General features: G+C 32.8%; 2 protein-coding genes and 2 long non-coding RNA genes across 7 annotated transcripts; 1 reads left to right on the top strand and 3 right to left on the bottom strand.

The window, feature by feature from the left end:
• Nucleotides 1-1573: 1573 nt before the first annotated feature.
• On the bottom strand, nucleotides 1574-15299 carry LOC146912759 (disease resistance protein RPV1-like). Its single transcript, XM_085722244.1, has 5 exons — nucleotides 14595-15299; nucleotides 6349-7453; nucleotides 5800-6075; nucleotides 3813-4781; nucleotides 1574-2297 (listed from the first exon to the last, which is right to left on the bottom strand). The coding sequence occupies exons 1-5, from the start codon at nucleotides 15077-15079 to the stop codon at nucleotides 1890-1892; spliced, it is 3243 nt and encodes a 1080-aa protein (XP_085578370.1). The 5' UTR covers nucleotides 15080-15299; the 3' UTR covers nucleotides 1574-1889.
• LOC146912761 (uncharacterized) lies at nucleotides 8847-9548 on the bottom strand. The gene is made up of 2 exons (XR_015016880.1): nucleotides 9409-9548; nucleotides 8847-9064 (listed from the first exon to the last, which is right to left on the bottom strand). It is a non-coding gene; the product is annotated as an uncharacterized LOC146912761 (long non-coding RNA).
• On the top strand, nucleotides 9812-13776 carry LOC146912760 (uncharacterized). 2 transcript variants are annotated; one of them, XR_015016882.1, is made up of 3 exons: nucleotides 9812-10781; nucleotides 11713-11973; nucleotides 13384-13776. It is a non-coding gene; the product is annotated as an uncharacterized LOC146912760 (long non-coding RNA). The 2 variants fall into 2 exon arrangements; XR_015016881.1 differs by lacking the exon at nucleotides 13384-13776 and adding an exon at nucleotides 12534-12672 and having other exon boundaries at nucleotides 10369-10781.
• A 3903-nt stretch (nucleotides 15300-19202) lies between the features above and the next one.
• Nucleotides 19203-25508, bottom strand: LOC146912758 (disease resistance protein RUN1-like). Of its 3 annotated transcripts, none has more exons than XR_015016878.1 (6): nucleotides 24710-25508; nucleotides 22600-23710; nucleotides 22187-22462; nucleotides 20756-21529; nucleotides 19626-20364; nucleotides 19203-19451 (listed from the first exon to the last, which is right to left on the bottom strand). XR_015016878.1 is itself a non-coding variant. In XM_085722243.1 (5 exons), exons 1-5 carry the CDS (start codon nucleotides 25306-25308, stop codon nucleotides 19804-19806), a joined length of 3321 nt encoding a protein of 1106 aa, XP_085578369.1. In that variant the 5' UTR covers nucleotides 25309-25508; the 3' UTR covers nucleotides 19203-19803. The 3 variants fall into 3 exon arrangements, 1 of the variants encoding a protein (XP_085578369.1); XR_015016879.1 differs by having other exon boundaries at nucleotides 19203-19424; XM_085722243.1 differs by having other exon boundaries at nucleotides 19203-20364.
• Between the last annotated feature and the right edge of the window lie 439 nt (nucleotides 25509-25947).

Below are 25947 nucleotides of genomic sequence, written 5' to 3'. Positions count from 1 at the left end.
TGAATAATTCCATGTGAGAACATAATTCAACTCTTTTTTGTTAATTGGATTAATTATGCTTCAGCACATCTTTCTCTAGTTTGAAGGAATATCTCTTATATTTGCTTTTCATACATATTTGATTGATTATTGCATATCTGGTTTTTGTTCAAAGTTAAATCATATGTATTCATCTGGAAATTCTGATTGATCTAGTTCTGGAAAAATTGAGAAGAAGAAATGAGATTTTTGTTTACCAACTAGAATTGAGATCAGTATCTGAAGTGGTTTCATAGTGCATACATGATACATGTTAGACTAAAGATATAAATTTTTAGATTGACTTAAACTTCCAGCCTCTGTTTTGATTTGATCACTTAAATCTTAAGAATGTTTAACTCATTTGGGTTGGTCTAGGCATGTTCGTTTAAGACTTTCTAGTTTGCTCCTCTCAAAATCTCAAATTTGATTTTCTCTAGTGTCAATTTTGGTCGGCTAAGTTCATACTTTAAATGGACGCCTTAACAAGTGGACGGTGAAATTGAGCTTCCCGAATTAGTCAATTCTTGGACCGAATACCAAGTTTTAAAAATAAAGTCTTAATAATGTTTTGCTCAGAAATTAAAATTTTGTAGACCAAACTCAAATCAATTTCTTTTAATAGAAAGTCAACAATAATAATCATTAACAGTGCAATTTTCACTCATCATCAGTACACATCCAAAAAAACACTAATTTTGTGTTGTCTGAAACATCATATTCTGTTTGAAACCATTAGAATTCCTACTTTGAGAGTTAGATTCTATCGGTTCATCCGTAGAACCCATGATCCCATTTCAGAATTAAAGAGCCATCCACTTCAAATGATAAAAAACCTGTGGAGAGAAATTTGCCAAGAACATATTATATACTAGGTTCAATCTAGTAAGGGAGTCATGTTGAAGCTATTTGTTGGCAGGCTTTGAAAAGCTTTCCCAACCCCTCAACATGAGTTCGGATGTAAAATTTGGAAGGAAAAAAAACACTAATTTTCTGCAGTCTAGAAGTGCATTTTCGGACAATTTATGTCATCCTTCTGGAAACATGATATATTGCTACAGAAACCTTGGCAATGTCAAGGAATTCAATCAGGTCTACCCCAAAATTAAGAAATCAGGCAACTGAACCATATCCCCATGGCTGCAAGTTGGTTAAAAATAAATGTTGTTGCAGGATGTTTGTGCAACGGAAATGAGCTCAAGCAAGATAATCAGAGTTTCTTTTTAGCAATTATATTCTATCATTCAAAACTACAGAAGTTTGCTAAGCAAGGTTGAAGACAGTTCTGTCCAAATTGTTAAAACACATTTCAATGCTATAGTTGATGGTATGGTTAGAATAGCTAATCATTCAGCATTTAGAACTTGAACCAGGGAAATGTCCCAACCCAAATTCCACAAGCTTTATTTATTGATTTTCTTTCTAGTAAATGGAATCTGCTATTTGCTGCTAAAAAGTAAAATCCTTCAGCATATATACAACTGTGAACCACATTTTCTTATAGAGCACCAACTCACTTTCTTCATTTAGATTTTTAATTGAAAACACAAATATATTCAACGAAAATATTTCAATTTTCAAAACTGATTACTTCTCTCTTTAGGATTACAAAATATTACAATGGATAAAATCAATAAAATTCAGCTAAAATGGAAAACAATTGTTGCCAATATGGATACGAGTTTTAAAAAAAAAAAATTGTTGCCAATACAAAGGTTAGAAAGCAAGAACCATAAGAATTGATGTTTACCAAGCAATTGTTTTACCATTTTTCATTCCATTCGATTTTTCTTCTTTCTGTTCCGATTGAAGTCATCAGTGGGCTCCTCTCCAGTAGAGAATCTCTTAGCAGGGCGTTCATTTTCATCACATCAACTAGCAACAGCATTCAAATTTTGTGCATCATATACGAGATAAGCTGCTGTCTTTTTGGCAATGAAATCATTCTTGAAAACAAAAACGACCTCCACTTTGTTACCAGGTTCTATACTTGATTTTAACCTCTGGCCCTCCTCATCTTCAAAAGAGACTAAAGCCTCACTCTTATAGAGCTGAATGGTGGCCTTTGTGTGATTTATCACCAATACATTTCTAAGGCTATCTGATGTTATGTTATCCGGAGTTGAAGAATAGACAATGCACATCAATGACATCAAATTACGCCCTTCCACTTGAGGGACTTGAAAAGTTACAGAAGAACCTTCAGAATTAAAGGTTAACCAATTTGGATAACTATCACCGGGGAGAAAACGACCATCACTCCCATTGACATCCATATTCTGTGAAAGCAGATATAAGCTCAAAATTTAATCGACAAGTATATTAATATCACGTTGTCATTTATTCAACAACTAAAGACACAAATTTTCTCATAAAGTAATTAATGATAATTTAGTTGTCAATTTTTTAGAAATTACACAGAAATATTTGCTTCGATTCATTATACAGACTATTGGTCTCACTTAAAAATTCCATATTAACCAAAATAATAGTGAGGGGGAGATAATGATAATGACAAATTGTACCACTCTCTAAAATTTTGAAAACTGTAAGTGTGTAATAGTTTCTTTTCATAAAAACAAAGTCCATTCAAAGGATACCGCAACTCAACATGCTACCAAAATCAAAACTTATCCAAGGATTACTTGTAAAACAAATATATAATTTACATGGAAGATGCATACACATTTTAGGACACGAAGATCCAATAGGATTATGACCCAATCATTGGGCGCAACCCACACAAGCATGATTCTTAGGAAGGGGTAGAAGCTGAGGGAAGCTTGGTGACTTGAACCAGAGTCTTAGGAATAATAATTAATTAATGGTTTGACCCACACTTTTAGGAGAATAATTAGTCAGTGATTTGAGCCACAATTTTAGGAGACCAATTAATTAGTGGCTTGAACCACAATTTAAGGAGACCACGTTAGTTTATAAGGGAGAATAAGAGTGTGTTGAAGACATTCAGTGCCTATGCTCTGAATTAGGAGTCTTTGACTCTGGTTTATCTCTTTCATTTTTCTGTTTTCACCATTGTACAGCTCTTAAGTTCATCACTTTTTATTAAATAAAATACAATTTCATTCTCTTGAATTTGCGAGTTCAATCATATAAGAGTTATTTCTTAAATTTTAATTATGACTACTAAAAATATTCAGTGAGCCATTTTGTAAATTTTAATTTTGACTAGTAAAAATATTCAGTTAGCCCATTTCAATTTATCTTTCCATAAGGTGTCAACTCAATGATAAAACTTTGTAATCTCAAGAAAATGTTCATCAATATCACTTAAAGTATTAATAAAAAATTACCCTTTTTAGAAAATTTAGAAGATATGATCATGACCAAGATGTCGTTAAATGGATATTCTTTCTTTGTACCCTCCCATCTCAACAAGCATTCCAATTATAAATCTTCGCTCAGCTCGTAACACTCACATTTCTTATGCATCAGGTTTAGCAGAAAAATTTGGTTATGAAAAAACAAGCATTTCAATTATACATTTGTGATTTAGTATCAATTAGGTAAAAGAATGCAAAATAAGAGAGTATATCTTGAGAGACAAAATGTAGAGGCAATGATTCTCCCACACGCTCATATGTGTGTCATGTAAGCTTGTCAATGACTGATAGCAAATAATTGCTGAAGTATTGGTCACCTATAAAAAATAATTGTATAGACTTGCATGTATTGATATTTATATAGACACGCACATGCTATAGAATTCAAATATATGATGTGATACACACAAAGCAAACATAAAATAAGGGGATAGAGAGAGCATTTCAAACCTGTAAAATGATCTCTTTGAGAATGTTGGTGAGTTTGCAATTCATTCTCATTTGAATTAAAAGAGAGTTGAAGGAATGTTTTGATCCTAAAACGTGCACTTCACTGCAGCTTTGAACCAATGTAGAAGTAGTCATATTTGATACTTGTGATGTAGTTGTAGTGGGTACAGATTCTTTAGAGTTTGTGGCATGTAAGGCATCCAAAATTATTTTTGCATCTTCAGAAAGTTGAAATTCCGAACTACACTCTACCCATAGACTTTGAAGCCCTGAAAGCTGGTTGGAAGTAGACGACAGTTCATTTAAACGACAAACTGCATCTGAACTAACTTCATCTGAACTAAGTTTACAACAAAATGTAAAAGGTCTAAATTTACTACGATGTGACAGTTTATCTGGACGACTCTTTGATTTAAATTTCCTACAATGTGACAGTTTATCTGGACGACTCTTTGAAGCTGACATCCGTTTAAAAGGTGACATCAAAAAATCAGATGTTCGATTTGGGGATGAGAGATTATTTGTTGGTGACATCCAAGACTGAATGATTGGAAATAAATCGTGTGAGAATCCTTCATAACCGCACAAAGAGATATATCCAATGCTTTTTGATCTCAGTACTGAAGGAGGCACTCTTTTTATTGCAGTGTTATTTGCAAGCAGAGTGGTTAAAGATTCCATATGTTCCAAGTCATCTTCCAAATTGTCAATCTTTAAACAGCCAGTAAGGATGAGAGTTTTCAAAGATTTCAACTTATATATGCTTCTTGGGAGGTTACATAGGCCAATACAATCTTCCAAATTTATCAGAAGAATTTTATTGAGATGGCCAATGCTAGGAGAAATCTCAGAAAGACTTGGACAATCTGTGAGTACTAACTTTTCAAGATTAGGCAAGTTTGAAAAGTCTGGTGTTTGTGTCAGATAATGACAGTGACTAAGGTTAAGAATTTTCAGCTTCTCCATTCTCTGCAAGAACACAAATAAAAGAGAAGACATAGGGAAGAAGCATTAAATAATAAACGAAAGCAACTACTATGTATCACTAACCTTAAAGTAAGACATTTACATTAGATTTGTATTTATTTATTTCTACAGTGGTGCTATTTATCCCTAAAAAACACATCATGAGGGTATCACGTATGAAGGATATGCGTTAGATTTTGGAATTGTTGGAATACATGAGTAGATGGAAATGAAAAAAACCCTGCTGCAGTTACACTTACGTTATCGTGAGAAAAGTTATTGGGACATGTAGCACATCATTATTTCTTACTCCCTCCGTTTTTAATTATAAGCAAATTTGGCTTTTTATGTTCATTCAATTAATGATGTATGCGGTTCATATTGTGGACCGCATACATCATTAATTGAATGAACCTAAATATTCAAATTTGCTTATTGAAAACGGAGGGGGTATACCAACAATATACATTGGTGTAGTATTACTTTCGGGAAAAAACTTCGAAACAAGGAGACGTTTTCGTATAATATTGTTGTAGAAATTATGAAAGCCATGTCTGAAAATTTTGCTGATGTAGTTCAAAGATTTAAAATGATACTACATCCTTTCCTATTTATAAGCTCCTTTAGTACTCCTCATATATATTAAGAAAAGTTAATTTTTTTTTCCTTTCAAATGATGAGGCTTATAATTAGGGACAAAGGTAGTACTAGTTCATAGTTTTGAAATTTAAATTTTAAGTTTCTTTAATCAAATAGTCAATATTGGAGGTATTTTTCCAATTCTTCAACTACATTCAAAGTTCTTGCACAAAACTACATAAACTTTCTTGCACAATTAGATTTATTTAAATTAGAATTACAATTCAAGACTATTCGTTTATTATTTTGCCTTGTTAAAAAAAAAAGGACTATCCATATATTAGTATCGCAATTGATACTACTATTCATTTAAATCTCACCATAAATTTGAAAAAGTAAAAATAACTCATGACATGCAAAAACATAAAATCAAAACTAATACCTGGGTCTCTTTCCACAAATCTTTGACATTACTGTTTTCTAACTCGATGGAAACTAAATTTGCTTGATAAAATTTTGTAGGTATGCATGATAAAGGAAATCCATTCCAAGAAAGCCATCTCAGATTTCTTGAAAGATGTTCAAAATTCCCATCAAGCTGCACACCAGCAAGTTCAAGCAATCTGAGTTTCTTCATCTTCTTAAATGCATCAGTACTATAACATTTTGCACTATCTCTTGGCAACTTCAAAGTCAATCCCTCAATAGCTTTTGTTCCCTATGCAATAGATATGGCCAGAAATTCAAGCATGCACAACTAATAGATACAAGGCAGTTAAAAAAATCTTGCGATGAAAACTATCTTAAGCTTCCTTGTGAGAAACCAGAAACCATGAAGCACAAAATGGTACATAGCCAAATTATTGATGTTCTTGTGATAATCAACAAAACAAATGGATTTTAATCATAGATGAATATATGTTAGTTTTTCTTCTTTAAGATTTGCATATTTTAGATAAAAGAATAAAATAAAGGTATACAAAGTTCTTACAGTTTGTCTTGCTAATACATCATCAACATCCTCAGGAAGCCACAACCTGCTATACTCCTCAGGATCCTTTTGTGGATCATTACAAATGATTTCTCTTCCCATATCCCGCAACAAATCATGCATTCCAAGCTTGTTGTCATCATCAATATATACTAAGCTTCGCTCAACAAGGACTCTTATTCCATCTTCAGCAAACAATCGACAGCCATTTAGTATATGTATAACATCATTTCGGTCCTTACCAATAAAGAAACAAGCTATGTCAAGGAATATTGCTTTCTGGGATTTATCGTCTAAACCATCATAGCTTATTTTTAACTTATTTTGCACTTCATTATTGGGAATTGTTTTCAGTTTCTCCAGAACACATTTCCATTCTGTTACATCCCTCTCATACAAATATCGCCCAATAACTTCTAGAGCTAGCGGCAATCCCCCGGAATACATAACGGCATTTCTAGAAATTTCAACAAATTCTGCTTTGGGATTCACTAGCTTGAATGCATGCCATTTAAAAAGCTCAAGTGATTCATTGTCATCCATTTTTTTATTTGAGTATATTTTGTCAACTCTATCCCCTCTGAGTATATGCATGTTTCTGGTTGTGATAATTATTCTACTCCCTAAACCAAACCAATTACGACTTCCACACAAAGCATCATATTGTTCCAACTTATCCACATCGTCAAGTACAACAAGTACTCTTTTATGACAAAGCCTATCCTTTAATATAATTTTCCCAGAATCAATACTTTGTATCTTGGTCGTCGTTCCTCTGAAGATATCAGATAGAAGTTGTTCCTGTAAATCCACTTGTTTGGTTGGTTGCTCCCAAACTTCCCTAACATTTGCAAGGAAACTTCTCCCTTCAAAATTGCGGCCGATTTTATTATAAATGGCTTTTGCAATAGTTGTTTTTCCGATTCCCCCCATACCCCACATCCCAAGTAGTATTACACCATTTGATTGTTGGATGTCTAGCCGTTGAATAGCATCTTGCATTCGAGAATCAACTCCCACTGGCTTATCAGCAATGAACATGTCTTTCTTGTCAAGCAAATGAGTAATTTTTTCAGTAATATCCTTGATGTCCTTAGTTTCATTCCTATAAAAACAAACCCAAGAACATGTGCTTTTACATATAACAGACATGCATGCATAGAGGTATATAGGTACATGCATGTATATGCATTAGGTTGACAAATTGATACATCAATCTACCATCCATCAATCTCTTAATCTATTCAATCCATCCACCTTCTTTCAAATATTAATAACAATTCATTGGATAAAATTTTATTTTAAAAAAAATTTAAATTAATTTTGTAAATAAAAAAAGGAATCCCCTAATATGGACCTCATTTTAATGAGACCATCGGTGAACCTTAAAAAGTGTCTGTTTATAGCCGGTTGCTTTTTCTTCTTCTTGGAAGTTTACAACTTTAATTATAATTCTCTATAACTTTCTCTCTCCTAAGAAGTTTGGCGATCTTCTTCCACTTAGTTTCTTGGCCGACACCATTTTTTACTCCACCCAGTTCCACAATACTCTCTCTTCTACATTTTGAGTTTCTTGGCCGACACCATTTTTTACTCCACCCAGTTCCAAAATACTCTCTCTTCTACATTTTGATCATCTCAAACACAATGTTTCATTAATTTCTTTTTGTTAAATTGGTGATTAATTCAATCATTGTTTTTTCTATTCTGATTATTATAAACATCATAGACAAATAAACTTTGAAACAATTTCCCCTTTGTATTTTTTTTTTTTGAAGAAGCTAAATAGCCCACCTAAATTGGTACGGGAGAGAATCGAACCTGAGACCTTGCGGAGGAGCACACTCTCAAGACACAAGCCAATACCACCAGGCCAACCCAAGTGGGTTGTTCCCCTTTGTATTTCACTTGGTGTTCTTTGTTTTTTAGTACCTCCAAAAGGATTTGTTGGAGTTTTCACGTTCTGGGTAAAAAAATCATGTCTTTTTTACTCAAAAAGGTTTATATAATCCGAATGGTTGTATGACATTTCGGATTATATAATCTAAAGTGCATTTTTTACTAAAAAAAATTGACATTTATGGGTGTTTGACAATTTTCAAATTATATAATCTGAAATGTTATAAACCATTTTTGATTATATAATCCAAATTGTCTCAGCACAGAGACAATAGTTTTTTTTTTTTTGTTTTGGCTGAGACATACATATGATAAGAATTTGATATAAACATGCATTCGTGATCGTATAAAATAAATAATATAATATAAACGATAAAAAACAACACAATTTTCAAACACTAAATTTAAAATAGAAACCAAATGTTCAAACATAAGACTGCTGAAATGGGGAAGTTAATGTTTTCGTTTTATCATAGTAGTTAATAGCGGATAGCGGCGCGTAGCGGCCGACCCCAAAAATGCTATAGCGGGATAGCGCCTAGCGCTATGACCGCTATTTCATCACTTTTGTGGACAAATTATATAAATAATACTATAAATTATAAACAAACATATATCTAATATAAAATTAAATATAACATTCAAATCTCATGACACATTCATAAATCACAGTAAATCTTTTTCTTATCATTCAAATCCTTCCAGTGATTAAATTGCCAAGCAATGTCGAGATTATCACCGGTCCGCTTATGTCTTTGAGCACATGAGTCAACAGACAAAGAGTTTGATTGAACACCAGAACCTGATGCTGCCATGACTGTGTTGTCCACAAAAACAACAAAAATAAGGAAACAGAGAGCAGAATAGAGGATGAACAAAACAGTAGAGGAAAACAACAGAGAAAGATTGAACTAAATGTGTCCTGCGTCTGAGAGTAGAGTTTATCATAGAGATCTCACAGATAACCGAAGTCATTTGTGTTTTTTTCAATCATTCATGAGAAAACAGAGAGGAAGAACAAAACAGAGGATATGTTTATGAACAGATTGTGATACGTTTATGAACAAAACAGAGGAAGAACAAAACAGAGAGGAAGAACAAAACATATTGTGATATGTTTATGAACAAAACAGAAAGGAAGATTTATAGAAGAGAGCAAACCTGAGGAACGGCGGCTGTAAGGAGAAGATGAACAGATCTGCCGTTTGATGCGGTTTTGAGAAGATGAACAGTGAGAAGATGAGATGCGTTTTTGAGATGAGAAGATGCGGCTGTAAAGAATGAAAGAATGAAGAGAGAAATTGAAGTTATTAGGGTTTGACGAAAATGACAAAAATACCCTTGTTTTTTTTTAAAAACCAAGGACAAACTTGTATTTTCAGGTAAAATGAAATAGCGGTGCTAGACTGCAAAACCGCTATGCAGTGTTGCGGCCGCTATTGCGCCGCTATCTCATAACGCTACGCTATGGCTTATTGCATAGCGGTCCGGGACCGCACCGCACCGCGCGGCCGCTATTCGCCGCTATAGCGCCGCTATTGACTACTATGCGTTTTATATATAGAAAGGTTTCGGATTTTAGAATCCAAACTCGTTTCGGATAATAAAATCCGAAGTACATACTTTTTAAAAAAATAGGACACGCAAAAACCTTGTAGGGTGGGAAAAGTGATAGCCAAATAAATTTTTAAAAAAGTAGGACGCGCAAGAACCTTGTAGGGTGGAAAAAGTAATAGCCAAATAAATGAATGTTGGGCTATTAATTGTTACTCCTTAGCTCATAAATTTTAAAAAAAGAACATAAATTATTATTTTAATTTGACAAATAATGCATATATGAACATATGCATGTGTACATGAACCAAAAGTTATATTATACCGATAAAAAGATGACCAAAAACCTCTAAAAAAAAATTAGCAATGAAAAGGCGCATACATCCCTTACTCTAAAAGCTTATTAGGTCATGCAACCATTAACCCTAATATTTTCCCTCTAATTCCATGCAATTAATTCTGACTATGAAACCCTTCAAATATTTCCCTCCCACTAATTGTTGAATTTGAATTTCAAATTGTCTTGGAAGTTTCATTTTCAGTTTGCCTTTCCATTTTTTTAGGCTTACTATTATTTATATTATTTATGCAATTTGATTTTTCAATTCAATTATTAAACAGACCTTTCTTATTCAAATTTCTTCACACCTAGAATCTCTCTCTTCCTCCACGCCAGCACCTACATAGCCATCAACCGTCGGTTTCCGCACAAATTTGCTTCGAACATCTTCATCCTAACACTAACCAGCAACGATGAACAGTGTCTCAACCCCACACTTCTCAATTCAATCAAATCCATCCTCCTCCGCCCTCATCACCACCGCGCAAATTCTTCTCCAACGGCTACGACGTCGATCGGGCACAAAACAACAGCTCTCGCATGATCCTCATCGACTATCGCCTCCGCTCTGTTGTCTCCGAACTTCTCTCTCATCCCATGCCAACCATCAACGCCTTCACCGGTCACGCCTTCGCCGCAGGTTACATCCTCGCATATCTTTTCTCTTTTCTTTATGTAACTTTTTCATGTTAGTATCTATAAACCTTTTGAATTCATGATTTCTTGGACTGTTACATGTATATTTTTCACATGTATTCTAACTGTTTGATGAAAAGCCCAACTGAAAAAAAAAATACAAAAAACCATTCTCTTTCCAATTTTTCAGAGTTAGGATTTGAAGATGGTTTATTTTTTATTCGATTCGTTGAACTTAAGTTTGTTGAATTTAACGCAGGGCCTTTTTGGATTGACATATATAATATTCTATGTGATTCTGTGTGATTTTTTTTAGAATGAAATTATGTTTCTTAATATATAAACAGACATGTTTTTGGTTTGCTTACTTGAAAACCTGGAGAAAATACTTTAACTTGAAATTTTTGTATTTCTCTTATTGTGTTTTTTGGACATTTGATTGGTAAGTGAATTGATATGCTGATCAAGATCTTCAAAGAAGTGTTGTTCTGTTATATCGGTTGGAAGCCATTGATTTTGGCTGAAGAATGATTGTTGCGAAAGAAATAGATAAGACTGAAGGTGCATCACAACCAAATGCAGTTTTTTATGATTGCTTGAAGCCTTGAACTTTCATATATACGCACACAACCTAGCTTGGTATTAAAATGAGTTTTTGATGAGAGTTGTAATGCATTATAGGAATCCAACTATAGTAATGCAATTTGTTATATCAAACTTGCTTTCTCCATATTTAACTGAAGATAATTGATGAATCCACGAATGACTAATGTTGCCTTATCTGTTTTGGTTCACTAATTCTCTGGTTTTGTTTTGGTATTTAATAGCCAATGGAAAGATTTGTTTCTTTTGATCAAATTTAGGTAGATTTTTGTTGTTGTCATTGTGTTTGATTTGTATGGTATTTAAATTTCTACTTCAATTTACAATACAAGGTTGGGTGCTCGACGAGGGGATGTTTTGAGGCGTGTTGTGCCGCTGTTGTGAGCTGTTTGCACAGGCCTGTGCTGCTGCCTGCGTTTTTTGGCACCTGCAGAGGCTGTTTTTGGACAATCACGAGCTGCTGCTATCGTGAGCTGTTGCTGTAATGTGCTGTTATCTGTGGGTGCTGCTGCTGTTTGTGTTCGGTGATGACAATTAGGGGAGTGGTCGACTGTTAATTTGGTGCTGGTTAAAGTTCATATAAAAGTTTGCAGGTAAAAAGTTCTAAGAATGGACATTGATTGACTTCTAAAAAATATGATGAAGAAAATTTATTTTAGTTTCAAATTATTATGTTGTTGAGGAAGCTTATCACTCTTCCAAAGCTTATTACTCTCTGTTCCTCATTTTGTCATTGGTGTTGTCTTAACAATTTTATATTCATAGTTTCATTCTCTTTCTATTTGCCTTTTACTGAAGTGTCTCCAATTTCATGTAGAAAAAACTGATGTGGTGAACATGATAATCGAATGAGTAGCATATATTTGTTTGAATTTCAATTTATTATACGTCAAATATCCATGCCAATATGTTTAAGTTTGTGCTTTAATTCTTTTATCTTTTATATTATGTGGTTCATGAATCAAACTGGTGAAATATCAAAGTGATAGTACACAAATCCTTCAATTGAGTTCTTTTCGAGAGTGATTTTTCCTAAACGTTGCTTTGGCCACAATTCGTGGTATATCAATTTGAAGCTTCTGTGTTGTTGAATACATCATATATATAATTTAGATCAATATAATTTGCAGTTTTCTGATTATTTTTTGTTGAGGCATTTTGGATATGTACCTATTTACACAAGTTCACACAATCCTGGAATATTGAAGTAACATAATACATGAGTTACGGCAAAAAAATTTAGTTATGAAGGAAATGTCATTTACTAATTGTATGTATGTATGGATCTATGTATGTATTCAAGTATTTCTGTCATAAATCATTGTGTCTTTGAGGAAGATTTGTTAAGGTTCTTTGAGGTCTGCCTAAATGTTGTTTATTTATGCTTATGCATTTAAGAGGGCACTTTTTTAACAACAAAGATGGATTAACCAATTAGGGAATTTTAGAAGGTATAATCATATTCATGGGTTTAGTGTTTTTCATATGAAATCATGGAGTTCATTTTTGTTCATTGTTCTTCTATATATTTCTACTCTGAGCATGGCAAGTCCTCAGTCCTCAGATTCTTCTACTGTTGATCTTTTTTTTCCAGTCTGTACTCCTTTTTTGTGTTTGACCTTTTAAGAACTCAAGTTTCATAGATTATGCTATCTTCTTTTTGAATTAACCACTGCTTGCGTATAATATGCCTTCATTTTCTACCTTCCCCGTAGTGAGTTTATAACTAGACGTGAATTTCAAGGAGACTTATGATATCTTATTTCTTTTAATACCTTCTAGATAATGAGTTTGAATAACATGAGATAGAAAGTATGTTTTTTCTGGTGCAATCTAGGTTGGGATTAGTAATAACCAATGAGAACTTACAGATTTTGTTCTCTGCCCATTTATGTTGAGAGACTTCATTCTTGCATAACTAATCCACATCATGTATATTGAATTTCATGATTTTTGGAGGTTTACTAATGCAATAATATCTCATGATTGTCATATATGTGTAGGTTCACTAATGCAATCTTTGGAGGTTTATATTACGAGAGAAAGATATGTTAATTTTTGGAGTTTCAGGACTGTTTTTGCAAGGCATTTGGCAAACATGTATGGAGGTTTTTGCTTATTTGTTGAAGTTAAAATAAATACTGAAGTATGAAGGAAGATAATTTAGTTGTTGGGTATACTGGTTTATGCATAAATGTAGCACGAGAATGACTCAACGAGAATACTATAAATGTTTATTAATTATGTATGTATAGTTTGTGATACATTGGTGTTGTACTTTAAGTATTTTGTGTAATTCAAAGTTGTAAATATACGCAGAGCAAATATTTGACGATGTAAACCACATTTAGCTCATTATTGTGCCTTAACTTAATGAATTTATTTGTTGTCTATTATTTTTTTTAAAAAAAATAACAAGTTTGATTGTATAATGACAGACGTGGAATGGACTTTCTGGACAACAGAAGTTTTCATATATGAGACCTTTATATTTAACCAAAATTAATGAGATCTTTTTATCAAGTAAATTAAAAATAAAAATAAAATTGGAGACCTTATTTAACATCAACTTTTTATTTTATTTTTATGATATACTTTATACAATACAAATTGTATTATACAGTCAATATGACCCGTGCGGCGCACGGGTCTCAAATCTAGTAACATCATAATAAAAAAAAGGACTGAGGAGTGACTCTGAACTTTCAAAACCTAACGTAAGGATCCGCCACTGATTGAATGGATCTAAAAAGTCAAATTTGCTTATAATTAAAACAGAGAAAGTAACGTTTAAAATATAATTTGCACTAGTTACAACGACCAACTGTCAAAAACCAAACTTATATGGTCGGCTCAATAAATCAAAGTCGGCATAGTAATTCAAACCATATTTTTATTCGATTCATTAATCACTAGAGATCTCAGAAAAAAAATGATATTTGAACATCCATTTTTGACAACTTTTGTGACAACTTTCTCTCTCATACTCACATTATTTTTTATTTTATCTCTCTATTGTTTTGATTTTTGTGCCAATACCTACTTTTCCTTTGTAAATTAATTGTTCAAATAACACTCCAGAAAAAAAAAAATCACTAGATCTGTCTCTACCTCTAATTATTTAACTCATCTACTCTTCCTACTACAAAATTCACAAATATTTTCTCTATATGCACAATCAGAAGTATAATAATAGTTGAATAAATTTAATTACCTGGAATTTAAAACTACAAATCCAGCAAGGTCAGCAGCCTGTCGAAGTGCGTCTCTCCATTTCAATGACTCGTCTTCCTCCTTCTCCACCTTTGAAATCTTATCCAAGAGACTTTCCAAGACTTTTCCAAACTCACCTGTTTGACGACGTACTTGAGATGGATCTACACCGTAGAATACCGGTAGAACAATTTGACCTTTAGTTGTGTGACACTTCATTATCTTCACCAACTCATCAAGACACCATCGCGATTCCGCGTAATTTGTTGAAAAAATGATAACAGAAATTCGAGACTGTTCAATTGCGTGTGATAATGCTGTTGAAATGTGATCTCCTCTTTTAAGAGAATCATCGTCCCTAAAAACAGTTATTCCAGCATCATGAAAAGAAGCATAGAGATGTGAAGTGAACGATCCTCGAGTATCTTCGCCTCTAAAACTTAGGAACACGTCATGGAAACTTGTGTCGGTTCTTGCAGAAGACATGAATGGATGAATGAGAATAGGTTTTAACAACAAGTTGATGCACTTGATTGAAGAAATGATAAAAAGAATAGAAAAGGGGAAAGTAAGAAACGTGAAAGAAGAAGTTGTTATACAATAATGAGTAGAAAATCTAATTTCACATTCATCCTTATACAAATTAAAAAAGATTGAATTTGATTGAGAGAGACCGTAGAAGACAGAGAAGAAAGAAAGTAACAATAATGACTAATTTCACATTCATCCTTATACAAATTAAAAAAGATTGAATTTGATGCTTCATAAAAAGAAAATCTAACCTTTAAGTAAATTACATGTGTGCCCTTCAATTTTAATTTTCCCAAAAAACAAAAACATGTATCTTTTTGTCAAAATGAAAAGGTGTTGGGGGCTAAAATAGACATTCATGAAAATGAGTGGGTCTATTGTAACAAACCATATATATATATATATATATATATATATATATATGTTTGGGGAATGCTACAACACACCCACTCACTTTTGTGAAGGTGTGTTTTAGCAAGGTACACCTTCTTGAGTTGGACAAAAACACCATTATTTTTAAATTAAAAATAAATAAAATTGGGGATAAAAATGTCATTTTGCTTTTTTTGTTTCCTCTCTCCTGTCTCCATCTTCCTCAACAGAACGAACCCTGTGAGCTTGTGAAGAATGAAGAAAATGCATTTGGTCATGAAACATCTCAGGGATATTACCTTAGGAGAAATACAAAATCAAAGAAACCCCAATTCATATTATGAATTAAAAACGAGAAATTAAATTAAAAAATTTGTTTTGTTTTTAAAAGAACTAATTAAAAAATCTGAATCTTTTTTATAACAGAAATCTGAATTGGTGTGTTTTATGACTTCTCAATCGACTTCTGCTATTCTTGAAACAACATCGGTGTAGATGACGCCGAATCAAAAACCAGTGTGACGAAGTGTGAGCATCATGATGCGGTAGAGAAACTCGAAGTTCTGGTAGCGAAGATTGCTCCGGGGAAGAGGATCAAAGGGAGTTCGGTCGTCTCAATTGGTGTGGTGCTTCTCCAGGAAATATGAATTGCACATCGGAGAAGGGAAAAATGTTGGGCGGCGTGTTTAACTAACGAGGAAGATGAAGAGAGGTGAGAGGAAACAAAAAGTGAAATGACATTTTCATCCCCATCTTTATTTATTTTTAATTTAAAAATAATGGTGTTTTTGTCCAACTCAAGAAGGTGTACCTTGCTAAAACACACCTTCACAAAAGTGAGTGGGTGTGTTGTAGCATTCCCCTATATGTTTTGCTAGAAGTCACCATGAAGGTGTCTTTTAACAAGTTATTCTATGAGCATTTGTTAAAAAACACCAACTAATTTTTATGAAGGCGTCTTTTAGCAAAGTTATAACTAAAAAGTGGAAATCGCACCTTAAAGTGTGGATTGCTAAAAGATACATTCATGAGTGGCTTCTAGCAAAATCTATATATATATATATATATATATATATATATATATATATATATATATATATTATATTATTACACATACTATTAAAAGACCCGTGTTTTCGCACGGATCAAGTAATATTGTGATAGTTATATAAAAAAATATTTACAAATATTAAATAAAAATTATAAGTATTGATATAATGTCTTGTAAATACAAAATCTATTAAATAGTTGAATCACACTAGTGTGAATTTTATTTGCTGATAAAATGTTGAAAACTTATCACTACTTTCAAAATTAAAACTAACGTAGTGTTTCTATACTCACTAAATCCTTTTTATAATAAGAAAAACCAAAAAACATCAAAATCATTGCAATCATTAATTGTTGTAATTTTTTAATATTTTTACAAATATACCCTTGTAGAAAGTTGTGAAACATTGAATGCATTCAGTAATATTAAAAAGATAATCATTAAGGCTTCGTTTGGATGAGATAAGAAAGTTTAAGGAAAGATAGTAAGGGGAAATAATGATAAAGGAATAAAAGTGAGTAGAAAGTGAGCAGAAAGGGAGATGATTATTTTAGTTGTTTTTGGTAGTGGCCGGGGTTTGAACTCTGGACCTTGCATATTTTATCTATTGTCCCAACCAATTGAGCTAAACGATATAAGTGAAAGTGATATAAGAAAGTGGAAAGGAAAGAAAGATATATAATTATTAGTTTATATAAATACCCTTGTATCAATATGAACATATATATTGACCATGATATTTATGTATAAAAATATAGTGATAAAAGTTGATGATGTATATCCATAAAATATCATGGATCATTTTTATCAATTTATACATTATCCTGGTTATTCAAAGGCTCGACGGTCGTTTCTTCAATTGGTTTGGTTGCTTTGTGTGTGGCTTCTGTGGCATGAACGCAATAACAGGTTATTTAATAACATTGAAACACCTATAGATTAGCTTTTAGAAAAGGCAAAATTCCACTCTCTATGGTGGTTAAAAGCTCATAACACTGTTTTTGTTTATGGTACTCAAAGGTGGTGGTCGGATCCCTTATTTTGTTTGGGTATTGTCTGACCTCCATTCATGTAAATTCTGTGTATGACTGTTTGATTCTGGGGTGGCTCCTTTGGTACACCTTGTACTAAGGAGTATTACATCGCCGTTGTTATTATATCCCATTTTTATTTCTTCAAAAAAAAATATCCATAAAAAATTACCATAGATTTTTTTTTGGAACAATAGTCACACAAAAAATGGAACATTATATTAAAAAAATAGAACATAATTGAAGGAAGAAAAGAAAAAACGCTGCACCGTTTTAGAAAAATAATTCTTGATAAGTGAGGTTGTTTTTGTCATTTTACCATGATAGATGCCCAAAGCATGCTTTCTTCACAATTTGAGAAGGAAAAGTTTCAGATGTGGGACCCACCAAAAAATGTTCTTTCCTTGCTCTCTCTTGTGCAACCAAAGGATGGAAAGGTTCTTGAAATGTGTTCTTTCCTTGCTTTCAATCAACTGGAGTTGGTGTTGCAAAAGTGGGGAGGAAACTGGAAGTGAGAATTGGGTCTGTTTGGAAGTGAGAATTGGGTCTGTTAAAAAAGTCATTTAAATAATTAATAATTACAACTTAAAAGTTATGTCATATTCTTATAACTGGACCATTATTTTTATTATTATTATTTTATCTTATACTCCCTCCGTTTCAAAATGAGTGTCGTTTTAGGTGTTTGCACACATATTAAGAAATGCAATGATTAAGAGAAAGAGAATGGTTATTTTACCAAATTATCCTTATTAACTATTGGTTAGTTTTAAAAGTAATACTTTGGAAGTAGTGTGCAGAGTATTAATTGGAGGGTACAATTGAAAAGAAAAAGTTATTATTGCATTGGAAACTGAAAGCGACACTCATTTTGAAACAAATTTTTTTGGCTAAAGCGACACTCATTTTGAAACGGAGGGAGTATTAAAGAGCGGATGGAAGTAACTTTTTATTTTATATGTAAAAACATTTTATTTTATATGCAAAACATCGTTCGATGTTTGCACTGTTCCCTTTAAAGATTTTAAATGCTTAAATCCGCGTAAAGAAACTATATGTGTGTGATTACTGATTGTGTAATGAACTTCTAATGTGAAGATGTAATTGCTATTAGTTATTTAGAGTTTTATATTATTTATTATATTATTTATTACCTGTGAATTTTTGTTGCTGTGAATAATTCCATGTGAGATGGAAAAGATTATGAGAACTTATTCAACTATTAAAATTGATTTGATTGATATATGTTTCAACACATGTTTCTTTAGTTTGAAGGAATATATATGATATATCTTTTATATTTGCTTTTCATACATATTTGATTGGAATAAATTATATGTATTCATCTGGAATTTCTGATTGATCTAGTTCTGGAAATATTGAGAAGAAGAAATGGGATTTTTGTTTAAGAATTAGAATTCAGATCAGAATCTGAAGTGGTTTCATAGTACATACATGTTTTTATTTATTTTTATTCTATTTTACTGTCTCAAGATATAAATTTTAGACTGACTTCAACTTCCAGACTCTGTTTTGATTTGATCTCTTAAATTTTTTAGACTAAACTCAAATCAATTTTTTTAATTGAAAGTCATCAAAAACATTCATTAAGCTAGACAAGAAATACAATTAAATACATTTTGCATTATGAACTGTTGTAGTTGGAATACAAAGAAAACCATCATATATAGATTCATAGTTGGCACAAATCAATGCAGTTTTCACTCATCATCGGTACACATAAAAAATTACTAATCTTGTGTCGTCTGAGACTTCCGAACACAAATGGTTTCTTCTAGTAGCGAGCGCGAGGAAAATAAAGTGTCTGCTCAAAATTTCATTCAGCCTTCAAGAAATTAAGCTTATTTGTCACCTGGAGAAAAATGAGAAATACTCGGTCTAACTGCTTAAAACATTTTTGGAATATAAAGTTGGTTCGGTAGTTGAAATTGGAGATTTAAAGAGTTGAGCGAGGTTTGATCCTCGCTCTCAAGTCTCAACATAATACTAACAATGATAACATTTGTCATTAAAAACAACTGCTTACCACATCGTGGAGAGAAATTTGCCAAGAACTCGTCGCACAAAGTTGGTTAAAAATAAATGTTGTTGCAGGATGTTTAAGCAAATGAAATGAGCTTTGAGAAAGATAATCATTGAGTCTGAGAATGAAGTTGTGGTAAAATAGACAAATCAGAGTTTCTTCTTGGCATCCATATATGCTATCATTCAGGATGAATTAAGGTTAAAAACAGTTCTGTCCAAATTTTACTCAAACTATTGAAGTCATCAGCAGGCTCCTCTTCAGTAGAGAATCTCTTGACAGAGCATTCATTTTCATCACCTCTACAAGTAACGTCGTTCAAATCTGGTACATGATATAACTCTATTTTTTTGCCAATTGGTTCATCATATACGAGATAAACTACTGTCTTCTTCACAATGAAATCATTCTCGAAAACAAAAACGACCTCAACTTTGTTACCAGGTTCTATACTTGATACTACTCTTTCCCCCTCCTCATCTTCAAATGAGACTAATGCCTCACTCTTATAGAGCTGAATGATGGCCTTTGTGTAATTTTTCAATAACATGATTTTAAGGCCACTTGATGTTACGTTACCAGGGGTTAAAGTATAGACTATGCACATCATTGTCTTCAAGTTAAGCCCTTCCACATGAGGAACTTCAAATTTCACAGAAGAACCTTCAGAATTATAGGTTAACCAATTTGGATAACTATCACCAGGAAGCAAACAACAACCACTCCTATCGAGATCCATATTCTGCAAAATTTAATCGAAAGTATATTAATTTCACTGTTGAGGTTTAATAAAAAAAAATTGCTTATAAAGAAACAAGCATTTCGATTAAAGATTAGTGATTTAGGATCAAATTATGTAAAAGCAAGAAAAATAAGAGATTATATCTTGAAAAAATTGTAAAGACTATAATTCTTCCACATGTGTCAAGTAAGCTGTCAATGACTGATAACAAACTTTGTGAAAATTTGGAAGACAATTTTCATTATTTTGATTTTTAAGTATTTTATACCTATATCAAATAATTGTATACACTTACATGTGCTGTTATAGACTTATAAACTAAGAAATTCAAATGTTTGAGTGGATACACACACAGACATATAAAATAGGGCAGAGAGAGAGAATGTCAAACCTGTAAAATTATCTTTTTCAGAATATCAGAGGCTTGGCAATTCATTCCAATTTGAATTAAAAGAGATTTTAAGGAATGTTTTGATACTTGGGATGTAGAAGTAGTTGGTTCCAACTCCTTATAACTTGTGGCATACAAGGCATCTAAAATTATTGCTGCATCACGAGAAAGTTGAAGTTCTGAGCTGCATTCTACCCAAAGCCTTTGAAGATTTGGAAGGTACTGGGAAATCGATGATAGTTCCTGGGAATTACTACGTGGTACATCTAAAGGAACAAGAGATGACATGATATTAGTTGTTTGAAATGGAGGTGGGAAATTATTTGTTGGTGACATCCAAGACCAAATGATCGCTGGAAACACATCACGTGAAAATCCTTCATAGCCGCACAAAGAGATGTATCCAATGCTTTGTGACATTACTACTGAAAAGGGTACTCTTTTTATTGCAGTTTTATGTGCAATCAGAGTAGTTAAAGATTCCATTTGTTCTATGTCCTCTTCCAACTTGTCAATCATTACACACCCAGAAAGAATGAGAGTTTTCAGAGATTTCAACTTATAGATGTTTCTTGGAAGGCTTTGAAGGCGAACACAATCTTCTAAATTTATTAGAAGAATTTCTCTGAGATTTCCAATGCTAGGAGAAATCTCAGACAACATTGGACAATCTTTGAGCACCAGCTTTTCGAGATTAGGCATGAATGTAAAGTCAGGGGTGCGCGTCAGACAATGAGAATGACTAAGATTTAGAATTTTCAGCTTTTCCATCCACTGCAAAAACAGACATGTCAAAGGGAAACTTAAGGACGTCTCACTTACCTTGAATGTGGTAAGTAAAATATTTGAAATAATGCAGTGCCATTTTTTCAAATACCAAAATTAGTGCAGAAATCAGAAAAAGCCATGTCTGAGCATATTAACTAGAGTCAATGTGTCAACCATCTTCCTACTTAATATCATATTGGATATTTAATTTTAATTCCTGCTTGGTGTAAAACCTCTTTACACTAATAACCAATTATCTATTGCTAAATTCTTAGACAAGTCTCATTCTCACAACCACCAAATTGGAGAACTGAGATTCTGAATAAAGTGCTAAAACATCATTGTATAATAGTGTAAAATGATTATATTTAACATCTAAAAGAGAATCAAAGTGAAAATAATCATCTAATTCCTCAAGTATTTTTGGAAAAGTATACATTTTTTAACTTCAAAATTTAAACAAACTAATGTTTCACAACAGAAAACAATATGCTTAACAACTTGAATATTTCAAATAGTCTCACTGCAGTACTTATAAAAATTGAAAGGCAAGCAGAAATAAAGACGAAAAAATGTTTAAAAGTACAACGTAATAAAATAGCATTACAATTTGAAAAGTGAACACAACTCATGAAGAGCCAAAAAAGAAATCAAAACCTATACCTGGGCGTCTTTCCACAAAAGTTTGACATGGCTATTCTCTAACTCGATGGAAACTAAATTTTCTCTATAAAAGTTTGCAGGTATATGTGGTAAACAACATCCATTCCAAGACAGCCATCTCAGATTTCTCGAAAGATATTTAAAATCTCCATTAAGTTTTACCCCAGCAAGTTGAAGCAATCTGAGTCTCGTCATCTTCTTGAATGCTTTAGTACTAAAACATTTTTCATTAGCTCTTGGCAACTTCAAAGCCAGCCCCTTAATAGTTTTTGTTCCCTTTGAAACAAAAAGAAAAACATGCAAAGCTTAAAGATACAAGGCAGATAAACAAGGAAGCGACACATGATTCATAACCAGACAAATTTTTCTAAGTTCTTGTGAAAATCAACAAATAAAGCATACGAAGTTCTTACAGTTTGATCAGATAATACATGAAGCACATCCTCATGAAACCACAACCTGCAACGCTCCTCGAGCTCTTCTGGTGATTTCCCACGAATGATTTCTCTTCCCATATCTCGCAACAAATCATGCATTCGAAGTTTGTTCTTATCATCAACAGTGACAAGACTCCGCTCAACAAGGATACTTATTCCAATTTCAGCAAAAAGTCCACATCCGTTTAATATAAGTGTAACATCATTTCTGTCCATCCCAATAAAGAAACAAGCTATGTCAAGGAATATTTCTTTCTCAGTATCATCATTTAAAGCATCATAGCTTATTCTTAACTTCTCCTGTACTTGATTATTAGGAATTCTTTTGAGTTTTTCCAATGCACTTTTCCATTCTGTAATCCCTCTGTCGAACAAATATGACCCAAGGACCTCCAAAGCTAGTGGCAATCCACCAGAATAATCAACTACATTTCTAGAAATTTCAGCAAAATCTTTTGTAGGACTCGCTTGCTTGAAGGCATGCCAACTTAATAGCTCAATTGATTCACTTTCATCCATGTGTTTCATTTTGAATACTTTATGAACCCTATTCCCACAAAGTATATGTCTATCTCTTGTTGTGATAATTATTCTACTCCCTGAACCAAACCATTTATGACTTCCACACAAAGCATTTAGTTGGTCCAATGTATTAACGTCATCAAGTAAAATTAGTACTCTTTTGTGGCAGAGTCTATCCTTCAATACAAGTTTTCCGAATTCAATGCTTTGTATTTTGGTTGTCATATCTTTGCATATATCAAAGAGAAGTTGTTCTTGTAAATTCACTTTTCCAGCATTTTCCTCCCAAACTTCCCTAATATTTGCAAGGAAGCTTCTACCTTCAAAATTGCGACCAATTTTATTGTAAATAGCTTTGGCAATGGTTGTTTTACCAACTCCCCCCATACCCCACATCCCTAGTAGAAGAACATTATCTGATTGGTGTATATCTTGGTCCAGCAGTTGAATCATATCTTGCACTCGGGATTCAACTCCCACAGGATTATTAGCAATAAATAAATCTGTCTTGTCAAGCTTACGCGTAACATTTTCAACAATATCCTTGATAGCCTCACTTTCATTCCTACAAAAAATAAACCAAAGAAAAGGTGCATAAATACATACCTATGTTTTTGGATTTTCTAACTTCTTTAAAAAAAACAGTTTAAGACCAACTTAATGATTGATTTCAAGTATAGGGGTGGGAATAGGCTAGGCCGAGATAGGTTTTGCAAGACCTAAATATGGTCTGAATTTTTTTTTTAAGGCCTAAGTTTGGCATGTGGCTTACCATAGACTTATTTTTTAGGTTAGAATCTCTGGCCTTTTGAAAGCATGATATGGCATGATAGTCCGTACAAAAGTCTATTTCATATGAATATCTTTAAATAAATAATGTGATATAAATTTAAATAGACTAGCAAACTAATAGATCAATAAACCGCCTTTTGCTATCTAACATGAATATATGAATATCTTTAAATAAATAATGTGATATAAATTTAAATAGACTAGCAAACTAATAGATCAATAAACCGCCTTTTGCTATCTAACATGAATTTTAGAGAATTACTTCAGTTCTAACACATAATACATTTAAATATGCAAAAATTAATGTATACTGAAAGCTCAAGTTACTGTGAAAAGGCAACAAATTTATAATTTAATCCACAGTATAAAATATAATATGATAATATTAGTAATAAATAATATTATTGATATTTACTTAGACCGACCATTGTTGTCAAAATCCCGACTTAAATCCTAAAATTCAGGATTTTGCGACTTTATTCACCTTCAATGACTCAAATCCATAGCAAAATTCCGAAAGAGCCAAAATCCTAGTAAAATCGCATCAAAATCGCACAAAATCGTGGAATTCATACAAAAATCGTTACTTTTACAAACTTAGGGGGTGAATAGTACGTTTAAGCCTAAATATTTTGTGGACTTTAAACTGATCATTTATGACTATATATAATTTATAACATATATTTACCATTATTTTTGTTTTGGGAAAATGCATCATTTTGATTTCGATTTTACTTTCTACACATATAGTTACGCAAAAACTTTTTTTTACCTTGAGTTTAGAACGACGAACCCAGCAAAGCCAGCTGCCTGACGAAGCGCTTCTCTCCACTTTTTGTCCAGATACTCAGTAAACCCCAAGTTGAATGCTAGGGACTCATTTTCTTCCTTCCCAATCTTATTCAAAAGATTTTGAAATGCTTTTCCAAATTCACCAGTTTGACGACGTACTTCCGATGGATCTACGTCGAAGAACACCGGCAGAACCATTTGTCCAATGGTTCTGTGGCACTCCATTATTTTCAACAACTCATCAAGACACCATTGCGAATCCGCGTAATTTGTTGAGAAAACTATGATAGACATTCGAGACTGTTCAATTGCTCGTAGGAGTGATGTTGAAATGTGATCTCCTCTTTGAAGCGAATCATCGTCCCTAAAAACTTTGATTCCGTAATTTTGAAGAGAAGCATAGAGATGTGAAGTGAATGATGCACGAGTATCCTCTCCTCTGAAACTTAAGAACACATCATGGATCCTTGTTTCGCCGTTTCGACTTTCGCCAAAATTGAGAGATTTGAAGCGAAACACTGCTCTTATTACTATACTTACTTTTCTCCATTTAGAAATTGCTTTACTGGAGGAAGACATGAATGAATGGATGAATTGAGATGTAAGAGAATAACGAACTAGCTAATTGCTGAAACAGAAAAATTATTACTAAATAGTGAAGTGATTGAAGTGTGTGGATTCAACAAAGAAAGAAAGAGAGAAAAAAACCGAAGAAAGGGAGCAGAAAAATGAAGTCAGCGTAATGTTCTCAAGGAGTCGCCGGGTTTATTCGTTTGTTTCGTCAAAGATAAATGGAGACACGAAAATTTGATAGTGGGCAGTGGGTCATGCTTATTAATATTATCATTAAATTCTTTTTCAAATTTCTTTGCATATTTATCTTCCAACCAATGGAATCAAGAGAATTCTAGATGGAAAATTCTTGGGTGGTCTTGGATCATGAATATGAATTTGGTCACATCCAATCAATGAATGACACCCCACAACAATGAGAGAGAGAAAAAAAACTAAAAAAAGAAGAAGAAAGAAATTGGCAATGCTTTGGTGTCTAGTGACCAAATCAAATTTTTTGGTCATGTGACCACCTAAGACCTTCTCATTCTAGATTCTCTCTCTTCCCTTTCTCTCTGGTGAGCCGTCATCAAAACTCTAGTTTTATCTCATTCGTCTATCGAAGAGGGGTGATTTATGGTCAATTTTTGACCCAAAATCACTTCG

This window comes from Medicago sativa, chromosome 6 (assembly GCF_051527215.1).
Source record: "Medicago sativa cultivar Bolivia chromosome 6, Bolivia_mono, whole genome shotgun sequence".
NCBI classification, from domain to species: Eukaryota; Viridiplantae; Streptophyta; class Magnoliopsida; order Fabales; family Fabaceae; genus Medicago; species Medicago sativa.
Note: the sequence above shows the minus strand (reverse complement) of the source record. Positions and strands in the feature narration are given on the sequence as shown.